General features: G+C 41.8%; 3 protein-coding genes across 3 annotated transcripts in view; all 3 read right to left on the minus strand.

Annotated features, from left to right (window-relative positions):
* LOC121573582 overlaps window positions 1–13,967 on the minus strand; it is a 28,325-nt gene extending 14,358 nt beyond the window's left edge. The window contains exons 1-4 of the mRNA XM_041885673.1: window positions 13,604–13,967; window positions 5,270–5,390; window positions 439–549; window positions 222–270 (exon numbers count right to left, since the gene is read on the minus strand). Coding sequence (XP_041741607.1) covers window positions 222–270; window positions 439–549; window positions 5,270–5,390; window positions 13,604–13,704 — 382 coding nt within the window. The 5' untranslated portion in view covers window positions 13,705–13,967. The remainder of the gene's footprint in view (window positions 1–221; window positions 271–438; window positions 550–5,269; window positions 5,391–13,603) is intronic.
* Window positions 13,968–14,375: 408 nt separating this feature from the next.
* LOC121573583 (52 kDa repressor of the inhibitor of the protein kinase) lies at window positions 14,376–19,839 on the minus strand. Its single transcript, XM_041885674.1, has 5 exons — window positions 19,634–19,839; window positions 19,003–19,123; window positions 18,735–18,842; window positions 18,576–18,612; window positions 14,376–16,796 (listed from the first exon to the last, which is right to left on the minus strand). Exons 1-5 carry the CDS (start codon window positions 19,720–19,722, stop codon window positions 14,935–14,937), a joined length of 2,217 nt encoding a protein of 738 aa, XP_041741608.1. The 5' UTR covers window positions 19,723–19,839; the 3' UTR covers window positions 14,376–14,934.
* A 364-nt stretch (window positions 19,840–20,203) lies between these two features.
* Window positions 20,204–23,799, minus strand: LOC121573584 (cytoskeleton-associated protein 2). Its single transcript, XM_041885675.2, has 7 exons — window positions 23,690–23,799; window positions 23,251–23,318; window positions 22,351–23,141; window positions 21,886–22,240; window positions 21,719–21,779; window positions 21,171–21,456; window positions 20,204–20,995 (listed from the first exon to the last, which is right to left on the minus strand). The coding sequence occupies exons 2-7, from the start codon at window positions 23,287–23,289 to the stop codon at window positions 20,719–20,721; spliced, it is 1,809 nt and encodes a 602-aa protein (XP_041741609.1). The 5' UTR covers window positions 23,290–23,318; window positions 23,690–23,799; the 3' UTR covers window positions 20,204–20,718.
* Between the last annotated feature and the right edge of the window lie 557 nt (window positions 23,800–24,356).

Here is a 24,356-nt window from a genome sequence, read left to right on the forward strand (position 1 = left end):
AATTTCTGCAAATACCCTATTAAAAGGTGTACTTTCCTTACTTAACATATAGGCTTTGACAATACAGACCACATGAATATGCACTGCCATTAAGTTGCTACCCAACTACATGTCATTCTTGGTAGGAAAATAGATGAAAGCATTTTGCAGTGAGTGCCCAAATATGGAAATATTATATTCTTATGGTAAAACAAACAACAAATGAGAAGAAATAGATTTACCAAACCAATCCCCTTTAGCCTTCTTCAAGGATGCAAGCTCCGCCTCAGTCTAAATGGATAAAATACATACTTAGTCAGATGTAAACTGGAATAAATGCAATGGTATCAGATTATACACTTACTGAGATCAGGTTTGGATGACTATATTGGGTACAACATCATGACTTTATATGGGACACTATAAACTACTTGTGTGTTTTAACATGACAATACTTACAGGTTCTCTTATTCTCTTATTCCTGTTGCGGCCTGATGGATTGTTCAAATGGCTTGTAAAATCAAATATGGTTGGAATAGCACCCTCTTTCAAGGATGTTCTTAAAGTGCTCTGAAAAAGAAACAAGCAAATCATTATGACAATTCCAACGCCACTCTGTTGCATGCCTGAGAGTAAGAACCTACAGGGAGAAGCATGACCTATTAATACTGATAAAACCTTGTTTTCAATAGAGACCTACCAGTGGTCTTCAGATAGACCTAGTGCATTACGATTACGCTAGTCCCAACAAAGGTCTACATGACTTAAACATCCAGTATATGGGAGACCTATTCTACAATAGTTTTTGATTCTCCTAAGCACGTGACAAGACATTATTTCCAGTGGACAAGAGATTTCCCTCTGAGAGCCATGTACATAATATAATATATATTCTTATTGTCACATACATTTACGTCATTTAGCAGACGCTCTTATCCAGAGCGACTTACAGTTAGTGAGTGCATACATAATTTATTTTTATTTTTTCATACTGGCCCCCCATGGGAATCGAACCCACAACCCTGGCGTTGCAAATGCCATGCTCTATCAACTGAGCTACATCCTCGGAGTCTCGGAACTCTACGGACAATTCCTTCGACCTCATGGCTTGGTTTTTGCACTGTCAACTGTGGGACCTTATATAGACAGGTGTGTGCCTTTCCAAATCATGTCCAATCAATTGAATTTACCACAGGTGGACTCCAATCAAGTTGTAGAAACCTCTCAAGGATGCAACTGAGCTCAATTTCAAATCTCATAGCAAAGGGTCTGAACACTTATGTAAATAAAGGTATATGTTTTTTTTTTTATACATTTGCAAAAATGTATAAAAACCTGTTTTCACTTAGTCATTATGGGGTATTGTGTGTAGATTGCTGAATAAGGCTGTAACGTAACAAAATGTGGAAAAAGGGAAGGGGTCTGAATACTTTCCGAATGCACTGTAACTAGTGATGGCCAATATTATATCGATACATTGACTCCGGGTATCAATGTTTAAAAAAATAAAATAAATACAGTGGGGAAAAAAAGTATTTAGTCAGCCACCAATTGTGCAAGTTCTCCCACTTAAAAAGATGAGAGAGGCCTGTAATTTTCATCATAGGTACACGTCAACTATGACAGACAAATTGAGAAGAAAAAAATCCAGAAAATCACATTGTAGGATTTTTAATGAATTTATTTGCAAATTATGGTGGAAAATAAGTATTTGGTCACCTACAAACAAGCAAGATTTCTGGCTCTCACAGACCTGTAACTTCTTCTTTAAGAGGCTCCTCTGTCCTCCACTCGTTACCTGTATTAATGGCACCTGTTTGAACTTGTTATCAGTATAAAAGACACCTGTCCACAACCTCAAACAGTCACACTCCAAACTCCACTATGGCCAAGACCAAAGAGCTGTCAAAGGACACCAGAAACAAAATTGTAGACCTGCACCAGGCTGGGAAGACTGAATCTGCAATAGGTAAGCAGCTTGGTTTGAAGAAATCAACTGTGGGAGCAATTATTAGGAAATGGAAGACATACAAGACCACTGATAATCTCCCTCAATCTGGGGCTCCACGCAAGATCTCACCCCCGTGGGGTCAAAATGATCACAAGAACGGTGAGCAAAAATCCCAGAACCACACGGGGGGACCTAGTGAATGACCTGCAGAGAGCTGGGACCAAAGTAACAAAGCCTACCATCAGTAACACACTACGCTGCCAGGGACTCAAATCCTGCAGTGCCAGACGTGTCCCCCTGCTTAAGCCAGTACATGTCCAGGCCCGTCTGAAGTTTGCTAGAGTGCATTTGGATGATCCAGAAGAGGATTGGGAGAATGTCATATGGTCAGATGAAACCAAAATATAACTTTTTGGTAAAAACTCAACTTGTCGTGTTTGGAGGACAAAGAATGCTGAGTTGCATCCAAAGAACACCATACCTACTGTGAAGCATGGGGGTGGAAACATCATGCTTTGGGGCTGTTTTTCTGCAAAGGGACCAGGACGACTGATCCGTGTAAAGGAAAGAATGAATGGGGCCATGTATCGTGAGATTTTGAGTGAAAACCTCCTTCCCATCAGCAAGGGCATTGAAGATGAAACGTGGCTGGGTCTTTCAGCATGACAATGATCCCAAACACACCGCCCGGGCAACGAAGGAGTGGCTTCGTAAGAAGCATTTCAAGGTCCTGGAGTGGCCTAGCCAGTCTCCAGATCTCAACCCCATAGAAAATCTTTGGAGGGGAGTTGAAAGTCTGTGTTGCCCAGCGACAGCCCCAAAACATCACTGCTCTAGAGGAGATCTGCATGGAGGAATGGGCCAAAATACCAGCAACAGTGTGTGAAAACCTTGTGAAGACTTACAGAAAACGTTTGACCTGTGTCATTGCCAACAAAGGGTATATAACAAAGTATTGAGAAACTTTTGTTATTGACCAAATACTTATTTTCCACCATAATTTGCAAATACATTTATTAAAAATCCTACAATGTGATTTTCAGGAAAATAAATTCTCGATTTGTCTGTCATAGTTGACGTGTACCTATGATGAAAATTACAGGCCTCTCTCATCTTTTTAAGTTGGAAAACTTGCACAATTGGTGGCTGACTAAATACTTTTTCCCCCCACTGTGTGTATATATATATATATATATATATATATATATATATACACACACTGAGATCATGTGACAGATCATGTGACATTTAAATAAAGTCCACCTGTGTGCAATCTAACTAATTATGTGACTTCTGAAAGTAATTGGTTGCACCATTTAAGTCATTTAGCAGACGCTCTTATCCAGAGCGACTTACAGTTAGTGAGTGCATACATTATTTTTCATTTTTCATACTGGCCCCCCGTGTGAATCGAACCCACAAGCCTGGCGTTGCAAACGCCATGCTCTACCAACTGAGCTATATCCCTGCCAGCCATTCCCTCCCCTACCCTGGACGACGCTGGGCCAATTGTGTGCCGCCCCATGGGTCTCCCGGTCACGGCCGGCTACGACAGAGCCTGGATTCGAACCAGGATCTCTAGTGGCACAGCTAGCACTGCGATGCAGTGCCTTAGACCACTGCGCCACTCGGGAGACATATGCACACACCACTTTTCTGTTATTTATTTTTTTAGAACTGTTTTAAACAAGTTATGTTTTTCATTTCACTTCACCAATTTGGACTATTTTGTGTATGCCCATTACATGAAATCCACATAGAAATCAATTTAAATTACAGGTTGTAATGCAACAAAATAGGAAAAACACGAAGGGGGATGAATACTTTTGCAAGGCACTGTAGCTTGTTCCCCATCTTCTTTTTAAATAGTGAGCCAATAACATGTTTTCAACACTTATTACCATGACTGATCAAAACTCATTTTCACATGCTCTCTCGTCTCTCTGCAGCAGACATACACTGCTCAAAAAAATAAAGGGAAAACTTAAACAACACATCCTAGATCTGAATGAATGAAATAATCTTATTAAATACTTTTTTCTTTACATAGTTGAATGTGCTGACAACAAAATCACACAAAAATTATCAATGGAAATCAAATTTATCAACCCATGGAGGTCTCAAAATTAAAGTGGAAAACCACACTACAGGCTGATCCAACTTTGATGTAATGTCCTTAAAACAAGTCAAAGTTAGGCTCAGTAGTGTGTGTGGCCTCCACGTGCCTGTATGACCTCCCTACAACGCCTGGGCATGCTCCTGATGAGGTGACGGATGGTCTCCTGAGGGATCTCCTCCCACACCTGGACTAAAGCATCCGCCAACTCCTGGACAGTCTGTGGTGCAATGTGGCGTTGGTGGATGGAGCGAGACATGATGTCCCAGATGTGCTCAATTGGATTCAGGTCTGGGGAACGGGCGGGCCAGTCCATAGCATCAATGCCTTCCTCTTGCAGGAACTGCTGACACACTCCAGCCACATGAGGTCTAGCATTGTCTTGCATTAGGAGGAACCCAGGGCCAAGCGCACCAGCATATGGTCTCACAAGGGGTCTGAGGATCTCATCTCGGTACCTAATGGCAGTCAGGCTACCTCTGGCGAGCACAAGGAGGGCTGTGCGGCCCCCCAAAGAAATGCCACCCCACACCATGACTGACCCACCGCCAAACCGGTCATGCTGGAGGATGTTGCAGGCAGCAGAACGTTCTCCACGGCGTCTCCAGAATCTGTCACGTCTGTCACATGTGCTCAGTGTGAACCTGCTTTCATCTGTGAAGAGCACAGGGCGCCAGTGGCGAATTTGCCAATCTTGGTGTTCTCTGGCAAATGTCAAACGTCCTGCACGGTGTTGGGCTGTAAGCACATGCTACCACTAGAGTGAAAGCACCGCCAGCATTCAAAAGTGACCAAAACATCAGCCAGGAAGCATAGGAACTGAGAAGTGGTCTGTGGTCACCACCTGCAAAACCACTTCTTTATTGGGGGTGTCTTGCTAATTGCCTATAATTTCCACCTGTTGTCTATTCCATTTGCACAACAGCATGTGAAATGTATTGTCAATCAGTGTTGTTTCCTAAGTGGACAGTTTGATTTCACAGAAGTGTGATTGACTTGGAGTTACATTGTGTTGTTTAAGTGTTCCCTTTATTTTTTTGAGCAGTATATATTGAGCAATATTGTTTGCATCAATATGCCTTCAACAATAAATATAGAATTGGGAGCATCGCAATACAACTCGTATCGGCACCTAAGTATCGTGATAATATAGTTTCGCGAGGTCCCTGGCAATTCCCAGCCCTTAATAACAACTGGTCTCTTCAGTAAATAATAATACTTACGTCACGACAGATCAAGGAAGGCTCAAAATGATTTGCACAAATTTTGAAGGAATTGTGCAACTCCTCAGGGGTTTTTGGCTCCAAGTCAGATCGATGACAATTATTTAACCATTGTTTACATCTGAAAGGAAAAATTCACAGGATTAGATTTCAAAACTGCAATATGGATAGGCCTGCCCCCATGTTATAGACCGATGAACAAGATCTATCTGCATATCATTAGCAAATCATTCTGTGACTGTACCTGTTTAGCGACATGGAAGGTAGGCCTAAATCCATAAACCACGGTAATGGAATTGCACTGAGACTCCGATTTTTCACACAAAACAAAAACCATTGATTTCAAAGTTTAACAAATCATCTAACTCTATGAACAAGGACTACTTCAAACAATTTACACAGACATTTTTACAAACACACATTTACTGGAAGAACTGTGCAGATGCAAAGTTAGGTAACAGAATTTCGGTAAAATCTCCCTCAGTTTTTCTGCATGACCACGTTTGCCCAAAAAAATCTTAAATCTGCTCCGAATTAAGATTCAAATATGTCTGCAGAAAGAATGGGGTGTCAGCTATTATATGACACATTGGGTTTGAAAAAAATCTGTTTTGGTTATTGAACTACAGTAAGTGAAGTGGACTTACACCCAGTAACATAATTGTGGTAACGGAATTTCATCATGGATCTGTACTACACAGAAATGCATTGTTATGGATATAAATGTTATTCTCTTCGTGGTGATGTATCCTAAATAGGTATACAAAAAAGGTATAAACATGCAATATCCTCCTTTGCATATTTGGGCTTCATTCTACACACTGGCTATTATTTTAATGAGCTCCGCCCCCAAACAAGACCACATTTGGTTGGTCCGGACCAGACCAAATCTGAACCAATAATAGATGTCTATGTTTCACAAGTTTGGACATCAAAGTATAGTACAGTGCTCAACTGTAGTGTGCTCTACTGTACAGTACTGAACTATACTCTACTTGGGCCCTATACATTTTATTATTCTTTCTTACTGATTCTATTTTCCCAAAATTCTGTTTTCTCCGGTTTCCATTTTACCCAGTTTTTTCAGGTTTTCACTCTCAAAATCACACTTTTTTAAAAATAGAAAAACAACTAAATTGGATGTTCTATGTTCACACAATGCTTAAACCACATCAGTAGACCACTTTTGAGGTCTGTATTTTCTTTTTGACATTTCGATTTTTGGGTGTAGTTACCCTTTAATGCCAGTGGGCACCTAGCAAGAGGCTGTTGTTTAGTTGTTTTTGTAGCGCACATGTGATGGTAGAGTTTGCAAAATAAATACCGGATTGATGCAAATAACATTCTGCCAGGTAAGCATAGGCTACTTTGTAGTTAACATTTAATTTAGAAGGTTTTTGGGAAAGCCTTTCCATCTACCAGAACACTATTCATTAGCATCATCGCTAACGGCTACACAAAGTGGTAGACGCCATGGGGAATTCCCATTGCCTCTTCAGAAAGTTGCAGGAAAAACGAATCACTGATGCATCCTGTTCATGTCTTAAGATAAACTTGGTCGAATTAAAATATTTAATACATTTAGTTGATTCAATAAATTCCATTTTTAAAGTCCATTTTAATGTCTGGATTCCGTGAGTGTTCTCTGCATCGCAGATTTTATAGGGCCCTACTCTACTCCATTTTCTTTACTGTACTGAACTGTCCAAACTTGTGAAACATAAACGTCTATGATTGGTTCAGATTTGGTCTTGTCCGGACTGAACCATATCTGAAGCAATTATGGATGTCTATGTTTGGGCCAAATCAAGTCCGGTCCATAAAAAAAATCTACGTTATGTCTGTGGACTTTGAAATTAAAGCCGGTCCGGACCGTACCAAAAAAAGTTGCCTTTTTGGGGGATGTGGGGGGGGTAGCATCTAACAACCGGATTGAATACTTTATTGTACACTGCTCACTGATGTAAGGATGGCAATTAAATAAGAACGGTCTACCACCTTTGGATATGCCTTCCAACGTGGGACATGTACTGCTAAACAGATACAGTCATTTCAGCGTAACTTAAAGGGCGACTACACTTCCTGATTTGGCCTCGTACAGTTATTGAGTGCATACATTTTTTCATACTGCCCCCCCGTGGGAATCAAACCCACAACCCTGGCGTTGCAAGCGCCATGCTCTACCAACTGAGCTACATGGGACCGTGTAAATGGGACAATATATTAATGTTGCACAATATTTGTATATGAATTTCTACAATTTATAGTTGCCTTGAGGTTAAGTAATTGAAATGCGGCGCTATTGACATTTAAAATATTGTCCCATGTACATTAAGTAATTTACTGATGGTCCCCAACTAGACCCATAGAGATATCAAATGTCATTACGATCGGGTCGTGTGCAGCTGCACTCTGAATTGATGATTACTTGTGTGCTGCCAGCTGTGGGCATGATTTGGACAAGACTGACTTGAAATCAAATCACATTTTATTTGTCACATGCGACAAATACAACAGGTGTAGACCTTACCGTGAAATGCTTACTTACAAGCCCTTAACCAACAATGCAGTTAAGAAAATATGTACTAAATAAAAAGATTTAAAAAGTAACACAATAAATTAATAATAGAGGGGGTACCGGTACTGAGTCATTGTGCGGGGGTACAGGTTAGTTGAGGTAATATGTACATGTAGGTAGGGGTAAAGTGACTATGCACAGATAATAAACAGCGAGTAGCAGCAGCATAAAAAAAAGGGGGGGTTGGGGGGCAACGCAAAATAGTCTGGGTAGCCTTCTGATTAACTGTTCAGCAGTCTTATGGGTTGGGGGTAGGCTGTTAAGGAGCCTTTTGGACCTAGACTTGGTGCTCCGGTACTGCTTGCCGTGCGGTAGAAAAGTCTATGACTAGGGTGGCTGGAGTATTTGATCATTTTTAGGGCCTTCCTCTGACACCGTCTGGTATAGAGGTCCTGGATGGCAGGAAGCTTGGCCCCAGTGATGTATTGGGCGGTACGCACAACCCTCTGTAGTGCCTTGCGGTCGGATGCCAAGCAGCTGCCATACAATGCAGTGATACAACCAGTCAGGATGCTCTCGATTGTGCAGCTGTAGAACATTTTGAGGATCTGAGGACCCATGCCAAATCTTTTCAGTCTCCTGAGGGGGAATAGGCATTGTTGTGCCCTCTTCACGACTGTCTTGGTGTGTTTGGACCACATCAAGGAGCTCTCGACCTGCTCAACTACAGCCCCGTCGATGTGAATGGGGGAGTGCTCGGCCCTCCTTTTCCAGTAGTCCACGATCAGCTCTTTTGTCTTGATCACGTTGAGGGAGAGGTTGTTGTCCTGGCCCCACATTGCCAGGTCTCTGACCTCCTCCCTATAGGCTGTCTCATTGTTGTCGGTGATCAGGCCTTCCACCGTTGTGTTGTCAGCAAACTTAATGATGGTGTTGGAATCATGCTTGGCCACGCAGTCGAGGGTGAACAGGGAGTACAGGAGGGGACTAAGCACGCACCCCTAAGGGGCCCCCGTGTTGAGGATCAGCGTGGAGATGTGTTGTTGCCTACCCTTACCACCTGGGGGGCAGCCCGTCAGGAAGTCCAGGATCCAGTTGCAGAGGGAAGTGTTTAGTCCCAGGGTCCTGAGCTTTGAGGGTACTATGGTGTTGACGCTGAGCTGTAGTCAATGAATAGCATTCTCACGTAGGTGTTCCTTTCGTCCAGGTGGGAAAGGACAGGGAAATAGAAATTGCATCATCTGTGGATCTGTTGGAAGGGTATGCGAATTGGAGTGGGTCTAGTGTTTCTCGATGATGGTGTTGATGTGAGCCATGACCAGCCTTTCAAAGCACTTCATGGCTACAGACGTGAGTGCTACAGGTCGGTAGTCACTCAAGTTAATGGCTCGTCAGTGGGAAATTGTCGACACCTAGAGGTTATACGACATCAGGAAGAACTATGCCCAAGGGTCTCTGCGCTAGAGAAGCATTGGAATTAGAGGTCAACTGCCCCTAAAAAGCAACTTCTTGTTTTGAAAACGGCCTGTGGCATCGATATGAGTCACATTTATTTTAGTGTCAGAATTGACTACAAAGTTTAGATAGAATAATTTGGCAAGTGTCTTCAATGACATTTTCAACCTGTCCCTGACCGAGTCTGTAATACCAACATGTTTCAAGCAGACCACCATAGTCCCTGTGTCCAAGAATGCCAAGGTAACCTTCCTGATGTCGTATAACCTCTAGGTGTCGACAATTTCCCACTGACGAGCCATTAAATCGAGTTAAGGAGGAAACCGATGCCTTTGCATCCTGAATGGAAGATGTTTCAAGTACAAGCCGGTCCATGGGGGATGTGAGTGTATTGCCAGCTGGCCACATTAAAGTCAGATGTAAGATGACAAACGACGTAAAAGGAATAATAGCACCATCCTGTGGCTGGTTGGCTTCTACAATGTTAAGACGGAATGTTACAGTTAAAATAACTGTACTTACCGTTATTAACTGTATACATGATGGCAAACTTACCCCCTGACCTGACTTCTGTAAGGTTACATTTCTAATGACTATTTTCAGGGGGTTTATATTCATAACGCTCACACACTCGATGCATTGACTCAACATACACTCAGTGGACAGTTTATTAGGTACACCCATCTAGTACCGGGTCGGACCCCCCTTTGCCTCCAGAACAGTCTGAATTCTTCAGGGCATGGAACCTAACGTGTCAAGAGACCTAACGTGTGCCAGCAAAATATCATCACAATTACACCATCTCCACCAGCCTGTACCTTTGACCCCAGGCCGGATGGGGTCATGGACTCATGCTGCTTACACCAAATCCTGACTCTGCCTTAAGCATTACGCAACAGGGACCAGGATTCGTCGGACCAGGCAATGGTTTTCCACTCCTTAAATTGTCCAATGTTGGTGATCGCACGCTCACTGGAGCCGCTTCTTCTTGTTTTTAGCGGATAGGAGTGGAACCCGGTGTGGTCGTCTGCTGCAATAGCCCATCCGTGACAAGGACCGACGAGCTGTGCGTTCCGAGATGCCGTTCTGCGCCGTTATTTGCCTGTTTGTGGCCCGCCTGTTAGCTTGCATGATTCTTGCCATTCTCTTTCGACCTCTCATCAACAAGCTGTTTTTCGACCACAGGACTGCCATTCTCAGTAAACCCTAGACACTGTCATTTTGCATATACAGCCTGAAACTAATGCCTGCAAAATCGTGTAAAATGTTCCTTACAAGCCAGAATGTTGAATACAATTAAATTTAAACTTTACTGGCATGCCTGGTTCAATAGCTATTGACAAGCGAAAATCGAACATCCAATATAAAACGAACTTTACCTCGGTGCCAAACCGAACATATAGAGAGCAATAGTAATGGCTAACTCCACCATGGTTGGACCAAACCTATGGGGAAATTGAGTTTTTGTAGGGTTTTTGGATAAATGCCAAAAATAAGGTCTGTGATAAACACAGGCTTAAGAGATCTTATACATTTTGTTCTAAGAGATAATCTTCATCACCTGTCACTGTGAATTTTGAAGCATTTATCTATATATATATATATTTTGTAAGCACATAAAGGATATTGTCATAGAACAAAACGTATAAGATCTCCTAAGCCTGTGTTAACCTCAGACCTTATTTTCGGCGTTTATCCCAAAACCCTATTCTTCCCCATAGGAATGGCTGAAATAATTTATGTTTTTTAGGACTACAAGCTGGCGACCTCTATAGACGGTTTGGTTGTTTAGCAACAAAAGCGACATGTGCGCAACTATGGGGAAAAACAGACGGGGTTGGCTAGATTGTTGACAACATGTCAACTATATTTAGTCTCCAATGCTTATTGAAAAAATAAATTTGCACTTGTCTCAAATACATTGTTACAGTTGTTGGTTAGCTAGCTATTAGCATTGACATGAAATCAGTCAAAACAAGACATGGTATCAAAACCAAGATGAAACTAGCTGAAACTAGTCACTTATGATTCCCTGCATGGCAGTTTGTCATTGTTGGAAGCCATCTGGCCATCCAGAATCACAAAAACTCACGGACATCTGCCCCATTGAAGCATGTGCATCGTTTTCGGGACGTTGTCAGCTAACCCATCTATACCTACAGGCCCTCTAAAAAGTTGGGTAAACAATAACTAGCTACTTTGCTGTGGATATTTTGTCTCAAAATTCAAGCAGCGGAAGGACAAACCATGTAGACAATCGGCAGAGTAAGTTTAAATGTAATTTATTCAACATTATGGCTTGTAGGAACATTTACACGATTGTGCATGCATTAGTTTCAGGCTGTATATGCACCAATTGGGGATTTTGTGGAGGGTAAACACAGTTTAAGTACCTTTTAATTTGTGAAATAGCGTTTACTCGCCTTTTTATTTAGTTAATTAACATTTACCCACTTATTATTGTGTTCCCAGCGTTGATCAACGGTCACAATACTAATATTCTTGATCTGAGTTCTAAATCGCGACTGCCTCTCTGCGAAGAGTGGAATCACGATTTAGGTATGCTCATTATGTTCGCCTACTCCCCCCGGATTTGTCTTGTTAGCAGCATATTCATTCACCACTCTGTCCAAAGTCAAACTCCGCCCACGGCACAGGCCAAGACGTGGAACGAACTGCTTCAGCCCAGACCAGTGGTGTATAGTACTTAAGTAAAAATACTTCAAAGTACTACTTAAGTAGTTTTGGGGTGCATCTGTACTTTACTATTTATATTTTGGACTACTTTTACTTTACTACATTCCTAAAGAAAATAATGTACTTTTTACTCCATACATTTCCCCTGACACCCAAAAGTACTCGTTAAATTTTGAATTCTTAGCAGGACAGGAAAATTGTCAAATTCACTCACTTATCAAGAGAACTTGAGTCATTTTCTATTAAGGTATCTTTACTTTTACTCAAGTATGACAATTGGGTACTTTTTCCACCACTGGCCCAGACCAAAGCTGGCAAGTGAATTGGCAGAAAGACGCCGTTGACAGTGGCCTTGTGAGATGCCGGACATAAGGCAATTTTTTTACCGTCCCGACTCCTGCCGTGTCAATAAACATCCCCCAAACAAAAAAAAAACTACTCTCTGAGAATGAGTGTACAACTGGTAAATAGTCGCTGATATTTCAGTCAGATGGCTATCCGGCTTTAAGGATGGCGTTAGAAGCTAACGTTTAACAGAGCTTGACCTCAGCAGGAGCAATTGACTGAAATTAAGCTAGCTATAATCTTAACAAAAGACAGGCTACATAAATTCACATAACAAAATAACTTTGCTTTACAGACAGTGGTGAGGCAGACCGTGGTGAAGCTGAGGCAGGCTGCAATGCAGGAGGCAATGCAGGAGACACAGAGAGGAAGCAAGCTGAGAGGTTAAAGCGGTTCCCAAACTTGGGGTCCCCTCAAATTTAAATGGGATCCCCTGAGAGAATCTGTAATCGCATCAAACACAATAACATGTTTCTATTCAAACGCATATAGGTGTACAACATTTTAGAGTCAACTATGGGACTTTTATACAGGGGCATTTTACAAAACAGAACTGAATTGCAGTGCAGCTCACACGAGATACTAAGAACATGAACGTGATTAAAAAGATAACACATTTCAATATAAAGATATCCACATCCTATCTCTCTGGACATTTCTAGTGTCCAGTCCAAATAACTATTTTTCGAGGGCGACCTGATGTGCATTGTGTAATTTATAACTACATAAAATTACAGTAGGCCTTCCCTATAGACCTGCATGAAAATGGAATCAAACAATGCAGTTCTAAAAATGTAATGTTTTGGTTTATATCGGTGGTTGTTCGTCTGATCTCGATCGCCCACTGGAATGTATAGTTTACCCACCTTTGTTTTACCACTACATCACTGATACAAATGAATTGTGTATTACAGCCTGATTAATATGACTACCCAATTTAGCTAGCTAGCTAGCTAGAGTTCAACATTTCAAGAGGATGTTGTCAGATTAAAGATAACTTTCATAACTTTGAGGGCTGACCAGGGACCACACTCTCACTAAAACATACTTTTAATTCATCCTTAACATTACATAAATAATACTGTTTCCTTAACCATAATGTAGCCTTTTAGCAAGCTAGCTAGCTGGCTAGCAAACAACCCATATTTGCCATTACCATCAACGTTAGCACAAGCTAGGCTAGCTAGCAAGCTCGAGAGGTTTCAATTGATCAGCCAGCTAGCTAGCTTGCTAATGAAGAATACAAACTTAACTTTAAAAAGTATAGTTTGTAGTGGATTGTACACTATGTACATCTAACACAACTACATTGCACTTACCGCTCCGAGTCCAATGGAAATCTGAAAAATGGGACGTCTGATTTATCTGTATAAATATTACAATTTGGTGCGGCACAGCGGTTGGGCATTTTGGGATCCATGCACTCACTGGTTCAGAATAAATCGTGCATCGTGCAATTAATCAGAAATCCACCCGTATTGAATCTTTAGCTCAATATTTGCACAGTGTCTTGAAATTAACTTTGTACCTAGCTAGGTCATTTAATTATTTCATTCCGTAAAAAGTTGATTTGTTGAGCGGCGTTGTCGGAGTGTTCATAAACCAGGAAGAACACCTATGTAAAGCGGAAATCGACACCGCTTGGCGCATTGATCTCTGTACAATGTGCACAAATCCATATCTTTGTATTTTCCCTTCTATGTATGCAGTGGAGTATCAGTACGATCGTAATATCAAATGTATTTTGATAACTGTATTTTTGAAAGTTCCGCATATGACAACCGAGTAAATTATATCGGAATACCACGAGGCCTCAAAAACGCCTACTTGTCACGTGACAAGATGACTAAACGAGTTCATGGTTGTCAAAAACGCCTATTAAAAGCTTTGAAAACTGTGGTTGTAACAGAAATAGCTACATCTTATTATAGACATACATTGTGTTTATATTGGGGAAAAATTTACCTTATACTCTGAATTGTGTGATCAAAGCCAATTTTCTACAATTATTTCACAGAGATGCTGCTATCACACAAACTAACAGGTAGCCCCAATAAAATTGTGTAAATAAATGAATGACAATAATTGCAATTCTCATTAGAAACATTAATCTTTATTTGTAATCATTCTTACAAAAAGAACACACAGTCTTACATCAAAGCAGGTAGCCTAACAGTTAAGAGCGTTGGGCCAGTAACCGAAAGCTCGCTGGTTTCGAATCGCCGAGCAAGGCACTCAACCCTAATTGTTCCTCTTTGTCGCGCTGGATAAGAGCGTCTGCTAAATGACTAAAATGTAGCATTATTTCAATCACATTGGTCTTAGAAGAAATAACTTCCAAAAGCCTTATGTAATAAGTATACATTTCCAGTTCTGTAATTTACATAACCAGTTGCATAAACATAAAAAAAAGAGTTGAAACAGTGTTTTGTTGCATAATAAATCTTATGATTTTCACAAAAAACATATTTGCAGTGGTCATTGGTCAACTTTATACAGCCAAAATAAGTGGTTTCAAGTCAACATATTAAACATCCAATAAGTAAGAGGTCAGACCATGTCACAAATGCTGAAGACAGACTACGGTTTATACAAGAACAAGTCAACAGGCTGGCACACTTGCTCATTAGGGTCATGAAATTAATTGGATTTAACTTTCATTGTGAGGGTACATCTTAATGTAACTATCAACCATGAAGTCCAGGTCATGTCTGGCATTATAATGTATGTTCAGAAATGCCAGACTCTTGGATCTGTGTTTGTCAGGTGTGTTCTCCAGGTACATCTGAAAGCGTTTACGAGAAGCATCGCCATCCTCAAGGCCCAGGACTGGCAGGTTGCCAAGCACCCTCAAGAAGGCAAGCACATTGGGGAAGAACTTCACTTCAGCAAGCTGCAGCGTCTCATGGACAGTGGAGGGCAGGGTTACCTTGCCCCTATGCTTCCACTTCACCCTCCAGCAGTGCAGCTCAGCGGGGAGTGTGTCTGCGTTGGGAAGGTCGTTCCTGTACATCTCCACGTTGTTCTCTTCAGACGTGTTGAACTTCAGCTGCCCCATGACAGCAGGGACGAGAGTCAGATATCTCAGGGCGTTGAGGTGGTTCTCAGAGAAGAGGTCGTTCAGTTCTTTTATGACGTGGCTCACCACAGGGGCAGTCAGGTGCTCTTTGAAGTAGCTCTCTGGCTGGAGCTCTGTTTCAGTTTCTGGGCGGTGCTTTCTCAAGTACAGCCTGGGAACCTTGACCGGAATCTCTAGTGCAGCAGCTAGGTTAACAGCCTCTTCGAACCAGAACTCATGGTACACCTCAATGTTATCCAAGACCTCGTTCAGCGAGTGTAACACAGCGGTCAAACTGTTTGCAGCAAAGTAGACATCGATCGTTGGCCCTTGCAAGTTCTTGCCGAAGGCTCTTGTGAATGACAGGGTGTTTTTCAGCACAACCAACGCTGCAACAAACTCAAAATCAGCCAGAGCCTCTGATATCTCCAAGGCATTATGTGTGACTTGGTCACTCCACCTCAGATCTTCATTGTCGTGAACACAATCCACGCAGAGCAGTAGAGATTCCATGACATCGACTGCCACCTCGAATGAATCATGCCTCATTGTCCAGTTGGTGCGGCAGGCCTCTTTCAGATCATTGGCCTTCTCTTCATTGCCCTGGTAGAAAATGGAGATGGCATTCTCCAACTCCAATTGCAGTGAAGGTGACTCGTTGAAAAAAGACTCAATCTTCTTGAAAGTAGACATGACAATCTGAACACCTGTCAAAGCCACTCCACTTGCCAGTGAGACATTCAAGGCACAGGTGGAACTTGGTGTGTACACTGCTGTGGGATACTTCTCTGTGAGTTTGGTTGCAATGGCTTTCATTTTGCTGGAATGCACACCGGAGCTGAAGTGGGCCTGCCCTCTGCAGTAGTCCATATTCAAGCCCCACTTCTTTGTCACCTCATTCAGCAGCCTCTCCATCAGGGTCTCCTCGTCTCCCTCAAAAGGAAGGAATCCCACAAACTCCTCTCGCAAGCAGTTGGCCTGGTCAAAAAAACGTAAGAATATGGGGATATGGCACTCACCCGAGATCTCGACCACATCGTCAGTGACCAATGAGAAGAAGTGACCCTCTCTGACTTCCTGTAAGAGTTCCTCACGGATACAACTCTCACAGACCTCCATCATCTGCCTCTGCTGTGTGGAAGTGCAGCACTCTGCGTTTAGAGCGCTCATCTCAAACCTTTTCCTGAGTTCCTCGTCACCACCAGCATTCATTCGGTACTCCAACAATGCCTGGAAATTGCTTGGAGTGAGACAGTCACTCTCCTGCACCACCTCGGTATGTCTATTCAGAGGTATGTTCTGTTTCCCCAACACAACAAGAACTTCAAATAGTGATTTGAGGTATTCTCTGTGCTTCTTCTCCTCAGAGGTCAGTTGGGAGGGGTGGTTTGTCTCAGAGTCATCTTGGCCTTCACCATAATCTTTGCTAATCTTTGATTGATCCACAGAGTCCTCTATAGGAAAATAAAGTAATATTGATAAAAAGAGGATTAGTGTAACTTTTTACCTATGTGGGTCCTGTGATACGGCATTGTCTCATGATGAAGAGGGAAAGACATCCTTCATTACTAGTCATTCAATTTAAACCTTGATTATTATTGTATTACAGTGCATTCAGAAAGTATTCAGACCCCTTGACTTCTTCCACATTTTGTTGTTACAGCCTTATTCTAAAATGGATGACTTTTTTTCTTCTTATCAATCTACACACAATACCCCATAACGACAAAGCGAAAACAGGTTTTTATAACTTTAAATGTATTACAAATACACTTATTTACATAAGTATTCAGAGCCTTCGCTATGAGACTCGAAATTGAGCTCAGGGGAATCCGGTTCCCATTGATCATCCTTGAGATGTTTCTACAACTTGATTGGAGTCCAGCTGTGGTACATTCAATTGATTGGACATGATTTGGAAAGGCACACACCTGTCTATATAAGGTCCCACAGTTGACAGTGCAAAAAACAAATGAGGTCGAAGGAATTGTCCGTAGAGCTCAGAGATAGGATTGTGTCGAGGCACAGATCTGGGGAAGGGTAGCAAAAAATGTCTGCAGCATTGAAGGTCCCCAAGAACACAGTGGCCTCCATCATTCTTAAATGGAAGAAGTTTGGAACCACCAAGACTCTTCCTAGAGCTGGCCGCCCGGCCAAACTGAGCAATCGGGTGAGAAGGGCCTTGGTCAGGGAGGTGACCAAGAACCTGATGGTCACTGACAGAGCTCCAGAGTTCCTCTGTGGAGATGGGAGAACCTTCCAGAAGGACAACCATCTCTGCAGCACTCCACCAATCAGGCCTTTATGGTAGAGTGGCCAGACGGAAGCCACTTTTCAGTAAAAGGCACAACAGCCCGCTTAGAGTTTGCCAAAAGGCACCTAAAGGACTCTCAGACCATGAGAAACAAGATTATCTGGTCTGATGAAACCAAGATTGAACTCTTTGGCCTGAATGACAAGTGTCATGTCTGGAGGAAACCTGGCACCATCCCTACGGCGAAACATGGTGGTGGCATCATCATGCTGTGGGGATGCTTTTCAGTGGCAGGGACTGGGACTAGTCAGGATCAAGGGGAAAATGAACGGAGCATAGTACCGAGAGATCCTTGATAAAAACCTGTTTCAGGACCTCAGACTGGGACGAAGGTTCACCTTCCAACAGGACAACGACCCTAAGCACACAGCCAAGACAATGCAGGAGTGGCTTCGGGACAAGTCTCTGAATGTCCTTGAGTGGCCCTGCCAGAGTCCAGACTTTAACCCGATCTAACCTCTCTGGAGACCTGAAAATAGCTGTACAGCGACGCTCTCATCCAACCTGAATGAGCTTGAGAGGATCTGCAGAGAAGAATTGGAGAAACTCCCCAAATACAGGTGTGCCAAGCTTGCAGCGTCATACCCAAGAAGACTCAAGGCTGTAATCGCTGCCAAAGTTGCTTCAACAAATTAGTGAGTAAAGGGTCTGAATACTTACGTAAATGTGATATTTACGTTTATTTTTTATTTTAATACATTAGCAAAAATTTCAAAACACCTGTTTTTGCTTTGTCATTATGGGGTATTGTGTGTAGACTGCGGGGGAAAAAATTATTTAATCCATTTTAGAATAAGGCTGTAATGTAACAAAATGTGGAAAAAGTCAAGAGGCCTGAATACTTTCTGAATGCACTGTACATTGTGAAACAGCATGAACAAATAAAATGTTATTCAACGTAATCAGATGCACAACTTACTTTTCCTCTCTTTCATTTGCCTTGCTTCATCATCACTCTGTAGAATATAATAGCAAGAGAGAAAGTCAGTAACAAGCTATTAGATGTCTTTAAAAATGGAAGACTTCAATACATTGAGTATTTGACTAGTGATTTGTTAAATGGAAAAGAAACCCCTACCAGGTCTTTAATCCTTTTGCGTGGCCTACTTTGTGGATTATTGAGTTGGCTTGATAAATCAAAGATGGTTGGTGTGGCATTATCCTTCAGCCTTGTTCTGTAAGGACTCTGGAAATATGAAAGATTAGATGATTAACCTACCTATCTGATGGGTGTGTAGCACTGAGGTACACATCTCTGTTCAACTACATCCATTTCAAATGTTAAACATTTCAGCTAAGCCAAAAAAACAAACAAATGCCAAGCAAATTGGATCAGCACTACTTACTGCTTTACAAATCACGGATGGTTCAAAATGCTTAGCACAAAGTCTGTAGTATCTGTTCAGCTGGTCAGGTGTTTTATCTTCAAGATCCTTGCAATGACAGTTTTCCACCCACTGCTTGCATCTGTGCGCAGACAAAACAAACAATTCTCATTCATACATGTAGCTATCATTGAATGAGATTGAACATGAAGAACTAGGTATTCAAACGCTGATCGTCAGTGACCAACGAGAAGAAGCGACCCTCTCTGACATCCTGTAAGAGCGCCTCACAGATACAACTCACAAAACAAACACAATTCTTATACATGTAGCTATCATTGAATGAGATTGAAGAACTAGTCATTCAAATACTGATGAAAATATGATTGCTATAGTCAATGGTATAATCACACAATCACATTGTGTGCTATGTTGACAACAACATGCAAACTAAAACATTGTCATTCTGAATTCTGTCTCGCTAGCAAGTTGCTTGCTGTATGTTTAAATAACCTACTGATTTGTAAACCCCAAAAGTCTAGATATTGCTAGAAGGTGGCTAAATAGCTTACACAAAGCACATATCTAGCTGAGCGCTTACGTTAGTTAGCATACCGTGCAAAGTCAAGTAAGGAACACCGTTTTAACGTACCTTTCAATGTCCCTTGGAAACCTGAAGAATGGCGATGCTGACCGATTGCTTTTCATGGTGCAATTTGGAGCTGCGCAAAAGTTTGACATCGTTTGTTTATGCTAGTATAATGCTTTTCAAAAGTAATTTACTTCAATATGAATTTATCCAGAAATTAGTAAAGAACGGACTCGCACGCAGCAGTGCTTTATGGGGCCTGAAGGAATCAACGCGACGCGCGATTAAACCACAACCTTCCCACAATGCCTTGCTAACATCGCAACCCAGTGCGCATGTCTGTCACTGTCCGTGCCTTATTCATATCGCCCGTGGTATAACAGCATTCCTTACGCCCTTCGGATCCACACATGACATTTCAAAGGACTTTTGGCATTGTTCATGTTTGGCCCTCGAAACTCGTTAGCCAGGTATAGGGCGACAGTATTTTCTAATTTACCATATACCTATTTGACTAGCATTACGGTCTATCAAGAGGCCAGTTGGATGGTGAATAGTCAATGAAGACATGTATTTGTTAAGGTATGTTATTGTATGATTTCCCATTTCAAAAGCAATAATTCCACCAGAGAACCATTTTCGTAGAATTGTATTGAATATTGTAACTTTTCCTGGCTGTGCAACACACATTTCCTTATTTCCTACAACATGATTGGGGGTGATAAAAAGGTGTGCTGTACGTAATTTATTTATGGTAAAACCTAGTGGTAGATTAAATTATCAACTCTGCATTAAAATAATAAACAGTACATAAAACTTAACACAGTAAGACAGCAGAGAGAATATATACAATAAATAAAAGAGAAGGTGTAGCAGGTCAAGATATGGCAAATGCCTCTTCCTTATGAGAAGTAACAACTCAAAAGGGAAATAAGACAAACAGAAAACAAAAGGCATGCATAATTGAGGCACCCAGTCTTTGTGGATTAGTAAATCTTGCCACGCATAGCCCATATTATCACAATTTGGATTAACAACCATTATGGAAGGTAAGACAGCAAATAATCTGTTTTCATTATTTAAAAACCCATCAGTTCCATTTTCTTTCTCTTCCTTTTCAGGCCTCTTCGTCCCACTCATCCAAAGACTCAGATCCTCTCCAGGTCTTTGGGATGGTCAGGCAGGTCCTCCAGGAGAGCAGGGTTCTTCCTGTAGATGTAGGCGTTGGCATTGTCATCCAGATTCACCAGCTCAGCCAGCGAGGACACACAGGTGTCGTGGTCTGTCAGCATCCCAGGCAGGTGGGATGACTTGCGCTGGATGCGACAGGAACGACGGACTGGTGTCAGGAACTTCAGATCCTTGATGGTGTTTTTTCGCCTGGAACCACTTGCACATGCCTCACTGTTGATTGTTCTCTTGACACTAGAAGGGGAAAGAGATGGACATAATTGTGTGGTTAGTTGACAGCCATGTTCAGTATAATATCCATTTCAATATAGAGACGTGAAGTAGTGATGTTCTCCATGACCTCCAGAATTTGCAATAATTGTATGGAAGTGATGTCAAAATAGGTATGTTTTAAGATAAGAAATATCACCTTTGAAGATATGGAGTTGTCTTCAGATTGTATTTCACCATGGAGGCTTCCTCTGCCTCTGGTGTAGTCTCCATCAAGCATTCGTCATCATCACTATCAACTTTCTCAACATAACCCTTCCTTACTTTCTGCTCTGAAGCTCCCTCTCCTACTTCACTTTTCACTTCAACATCCTCCGATCTGTCAAAATAATTGTCAGCAAACTCATTCCTCTCTTGAAATTCATAATTTGGCTCGCTCTCCACCATTTTCTCCTCTTCAGATTCCTTATTTTTCTCATGTGGCTCTAAAAGAAAAACACACCAATGAATATAACACATTACTAAAGTTTACATGATAATAATAATATAATATGCCATTTAGCAGACGCTTTTATCCAAAGCGACTTACAGTCATGCGTGCATACATTCTTTTTGTGTATGATAAAATGTTAATCTCTTACATGATTTGAACCTTCATGTTGCATAATTTGAAATCAGACGATGCCAAGTGAGCAAGTAAATTTGACTGTTTGCTGTGAATGTAAATGTATTGACCGCAAAACTTACCATCCACACATGCTGAGGGTGTCTCCAATGCCTCCAAAGCATCACAAAGGTTGACCACAACCTGTGATAAGACATAGGACAGAGGTGGTTAGGTTATATTTAAGAGTTTTGATGAATACAACTACAGTATAAAATAAATAAATTACTAAACACAGAAGGTTTCTTACATCATTCATTCGAACCTCTGGATCAACAGGGAGAAAATCTGTATCAGAGTTGTCAAGCAGGTCAAGTGTCATGTTCATTATCAGTGGAGTTGAGGCACAGGCTGCCTCCAGCTCAGGGACCACCTGGTCATTTTTAGGCCGAACAGTCGGTTCAGGCTCAGGACCAGGTTGTTGTGACTTCTGGTCAGAGGGCTGAGGCTCAACATTGGTCTTTTGTTGAGAGAAGGCTGTGGATTCTGGGTGGACTTCAGGCTCAGGCTGCACAACTGGTTTATACTTTGGGAGTGCCACTGCTGATATGGGAGGCCTTTTCAGAGTCTTTCCCTTGGATGCCAGCCACTCTGCCAGCTTTGCTCTGGGAATCAAAGATTAAAAACATCAGTTAAACTATTTTGAGCAGTTGACCAAATTACCAACAATAACAGTTATTGGACCATTTAAGAACGTTAAACAAAAAAATGTAACCTTTTCTCTTCAGCAGTCTCTGTGTTAGCCCTGTACTGGCTTAGCGTGCTGGCAACCGGAGGCTTGCGAACGTTCTTGTCAGTTGTCATCTTAGGCTTGGTTCTCTGTGGCTGCTCTTTCCCCTTTGATGTCATGGCAGACCTACTGGACCTTTGGAGAGCTGTGGTAAACAGAACCACTCTGGCAGGAGGGACTGCAGAGCGAGAGCCTGTTGGACAGCGTGTGGCTGGGACTGGGCACTTGGAGACTACAGGAGGCCCATCGGACACAGACTTGGATCTTGAGGGTTGACATGATTGAGGGGGCTTGAACGAGGCGCGCTGAGGCAAGTCAGCAACATCTTTGGGCCTGACCTTTGTCAAATTCCCAGGCTTTTGGCTGTCAGCTTTGGGTGCCACGGTCTTGGTAGCTGCTTTTCTTTCTACCCCTCCCTCCAGGCCACTAGGCTTCCTGAAGGAGCTTATTTTGGATTGGACAATCTTGCCTTTGTAGGTGCCAGGGACAGGTTTAGCTGGGACAGTAGCTGGCTTTGAGGGCTCTGCAACCAGTTTCCTCTCTCTGACAGCCTGTTTGGTGAGGAAGGTTTGGCTTAAAGTGTTGCGTCTCTTCATATCGCCAGCGGTTGCAGTCATGACCTTCTTCAGAGCATCTTCTCCCTTTCCTAAGTCCTCCTTTTTATTGCTTTTGGAATGCAGAGGGGCAGATGGAGAGGCCACTGTTTTAGTAGGAGCAGCTCTGGTAATAAAGGACTTAGTGGGTCCACTTGCTGGTCTGGCATTCTCTTTGTTACCCTAATAATAGCAGACAGGACAAAGAAACAAGACCGAGAGAAATCAGACATAATAGATAGATAGGCCTACTACTTTTCTGTATTAACAGAAAGAAATATCGCTACATTACCTTTTTCAAGTTGGTGTTCTTTCTTGTAACTGTATCCATTTTCTTTGTTGTCACAAATGGCAGACCCCCTAAACATTTACAAATATAGATGCTCAGTAACAGAGCTTGAATAAATAGTGAAAAAGCCCAGAAAAATTCATGTTTTACAAGGAATTCAGTTTGTATAGCTAGCTAGTAAAACGTCTTATCTGTTTAGTCATAGATATGGCTAGTTACCTACCCAACTAGCAGCTTAGCTACTAGTAATAATAATATTTTATATTATTATTATTATGTTAGATAGTTAACATTTTTCGACCACGTTGTCTTGCAAAACGCAGATTAAACGGGCTACATTTACAGACGTTAGCTAGCTGGAAACAGAGGTTGCTGGAAAATGTATCAATAAGGATGTCAATTTAACAAGCAAAGTAGATAAACAATTTCAAATCGCACTTACCTTCTAATTAAATGTATTGTAGACAAAGAGAAAAACCGACTGGCACAGCCAAAAGCTAAAACGTTTCTCGCAAAACAAACCCAGCTTCAATTTTGGCGCTGTATTACGGAAAATGAGATTGGTCCGGATTGGTCGAGATGTTGTCGGGAAAACTCAATTTAGCCAATCGAATGTCTCGAGATTAGGTCATGGGACAATTTGGAGGAGGGTTTGGGCGGGTTCATCTGAGAAGAAGGCATACGTCTGTACTTTTGAATGTTTGAACCATAATAGAATTCCTAAAATACTGTCTGGCTGCTACACCCAAATCGGAGAGGGAGACAACAACATTTGATATAACTTTTATAAACATTTTATAGCCTGATTAAAATGCCCTAATGGTAATCCAACTTTAGAATCACCTACATGCTACTTTATTGACCAAGATCAACTGTGTATTGCTGCGTTCATAACCAAGTGTGAAGATGGTAATTACAAGTTGTGAAGTCGTAAATACCAGTTGGATGCATTCACGTGCTTTGACCTCGTTGAGAAACGCTGATAGGCTAATGGCCAACAAGCTGTGTCAACCATAAACTTAAAGTACAGCTATTATGCTTGTAAACAAATTAATGCTTGAAACCCATTTTTATACATTGCTTTTTTGTATTGTTTTTTTTGTTACATT

This window comes from Coregonus clupeaformis, chromosome 9 (genome assembly GCF_020615455.1).
Source record: "Coregonus clupeaformis isolate EN_2021a chromosome 9, ASM2061545v1, whole genome shotgun sequence".
Classification (NCBI taxonomy): Eukaryota; Metazoa; Chordata; class Actinopteri; order Salmoniformes; family Salmonidae; genus Coregonus; species Coregonus clupeaformis.

What these genes read in the sequence shown, in the direction of transcription:
- LOC121573584 (XM_041885675.2), bottom strand. Translation starts at nt 23,289, where the DNA reads ATGGATACAGTTACAAGAAAGAACACCAACTTGAAAAAG. An exon ending in GAGACTGCTGAAGAGAAAAG is followed by an intron (nt 22,241 to 22,350) that starts GTTACATTTTTT and finishes TTTGATTCCCAG; the next exon opens with AGCAAAGCTGGCAGAGTGGC. An exon ending in ACCCTCAGCATGTGTGGATG is followed by an intron (nt 21,457 to 21,718) that starts GTAAGTTTTGCG and finishes TTTTTCTTTTAG; the next exon opens with AGCCACATGAGAAAAATAAG.
- LOC121573583 (XM_041885674.1), bottom strand. Translation starts at nt 19,722, where the DNA reads ATGTCAAACTTTTGCGCAGCTCCAAATTGCACCATGAAAAGCAATCGG. An exon ending in GCAAAAGGATTAAAGACCTG is followed by an intron (nt 18,613 to 18,734) that starts GTAGGGGTTTCT and finishes TATATTCTACAG; the next exon opens with AGTGATGATGAAGCAAGGCA. An exon ending in GCAAATGAAAGAGAGGAAAA is followed by an intron (nt 16,797 to 18,575) that starts GTAAGTTGTGCA and finishes ATTTTCCTATAG; the next exon opens with AGGACTCTGTGGATCAATCA.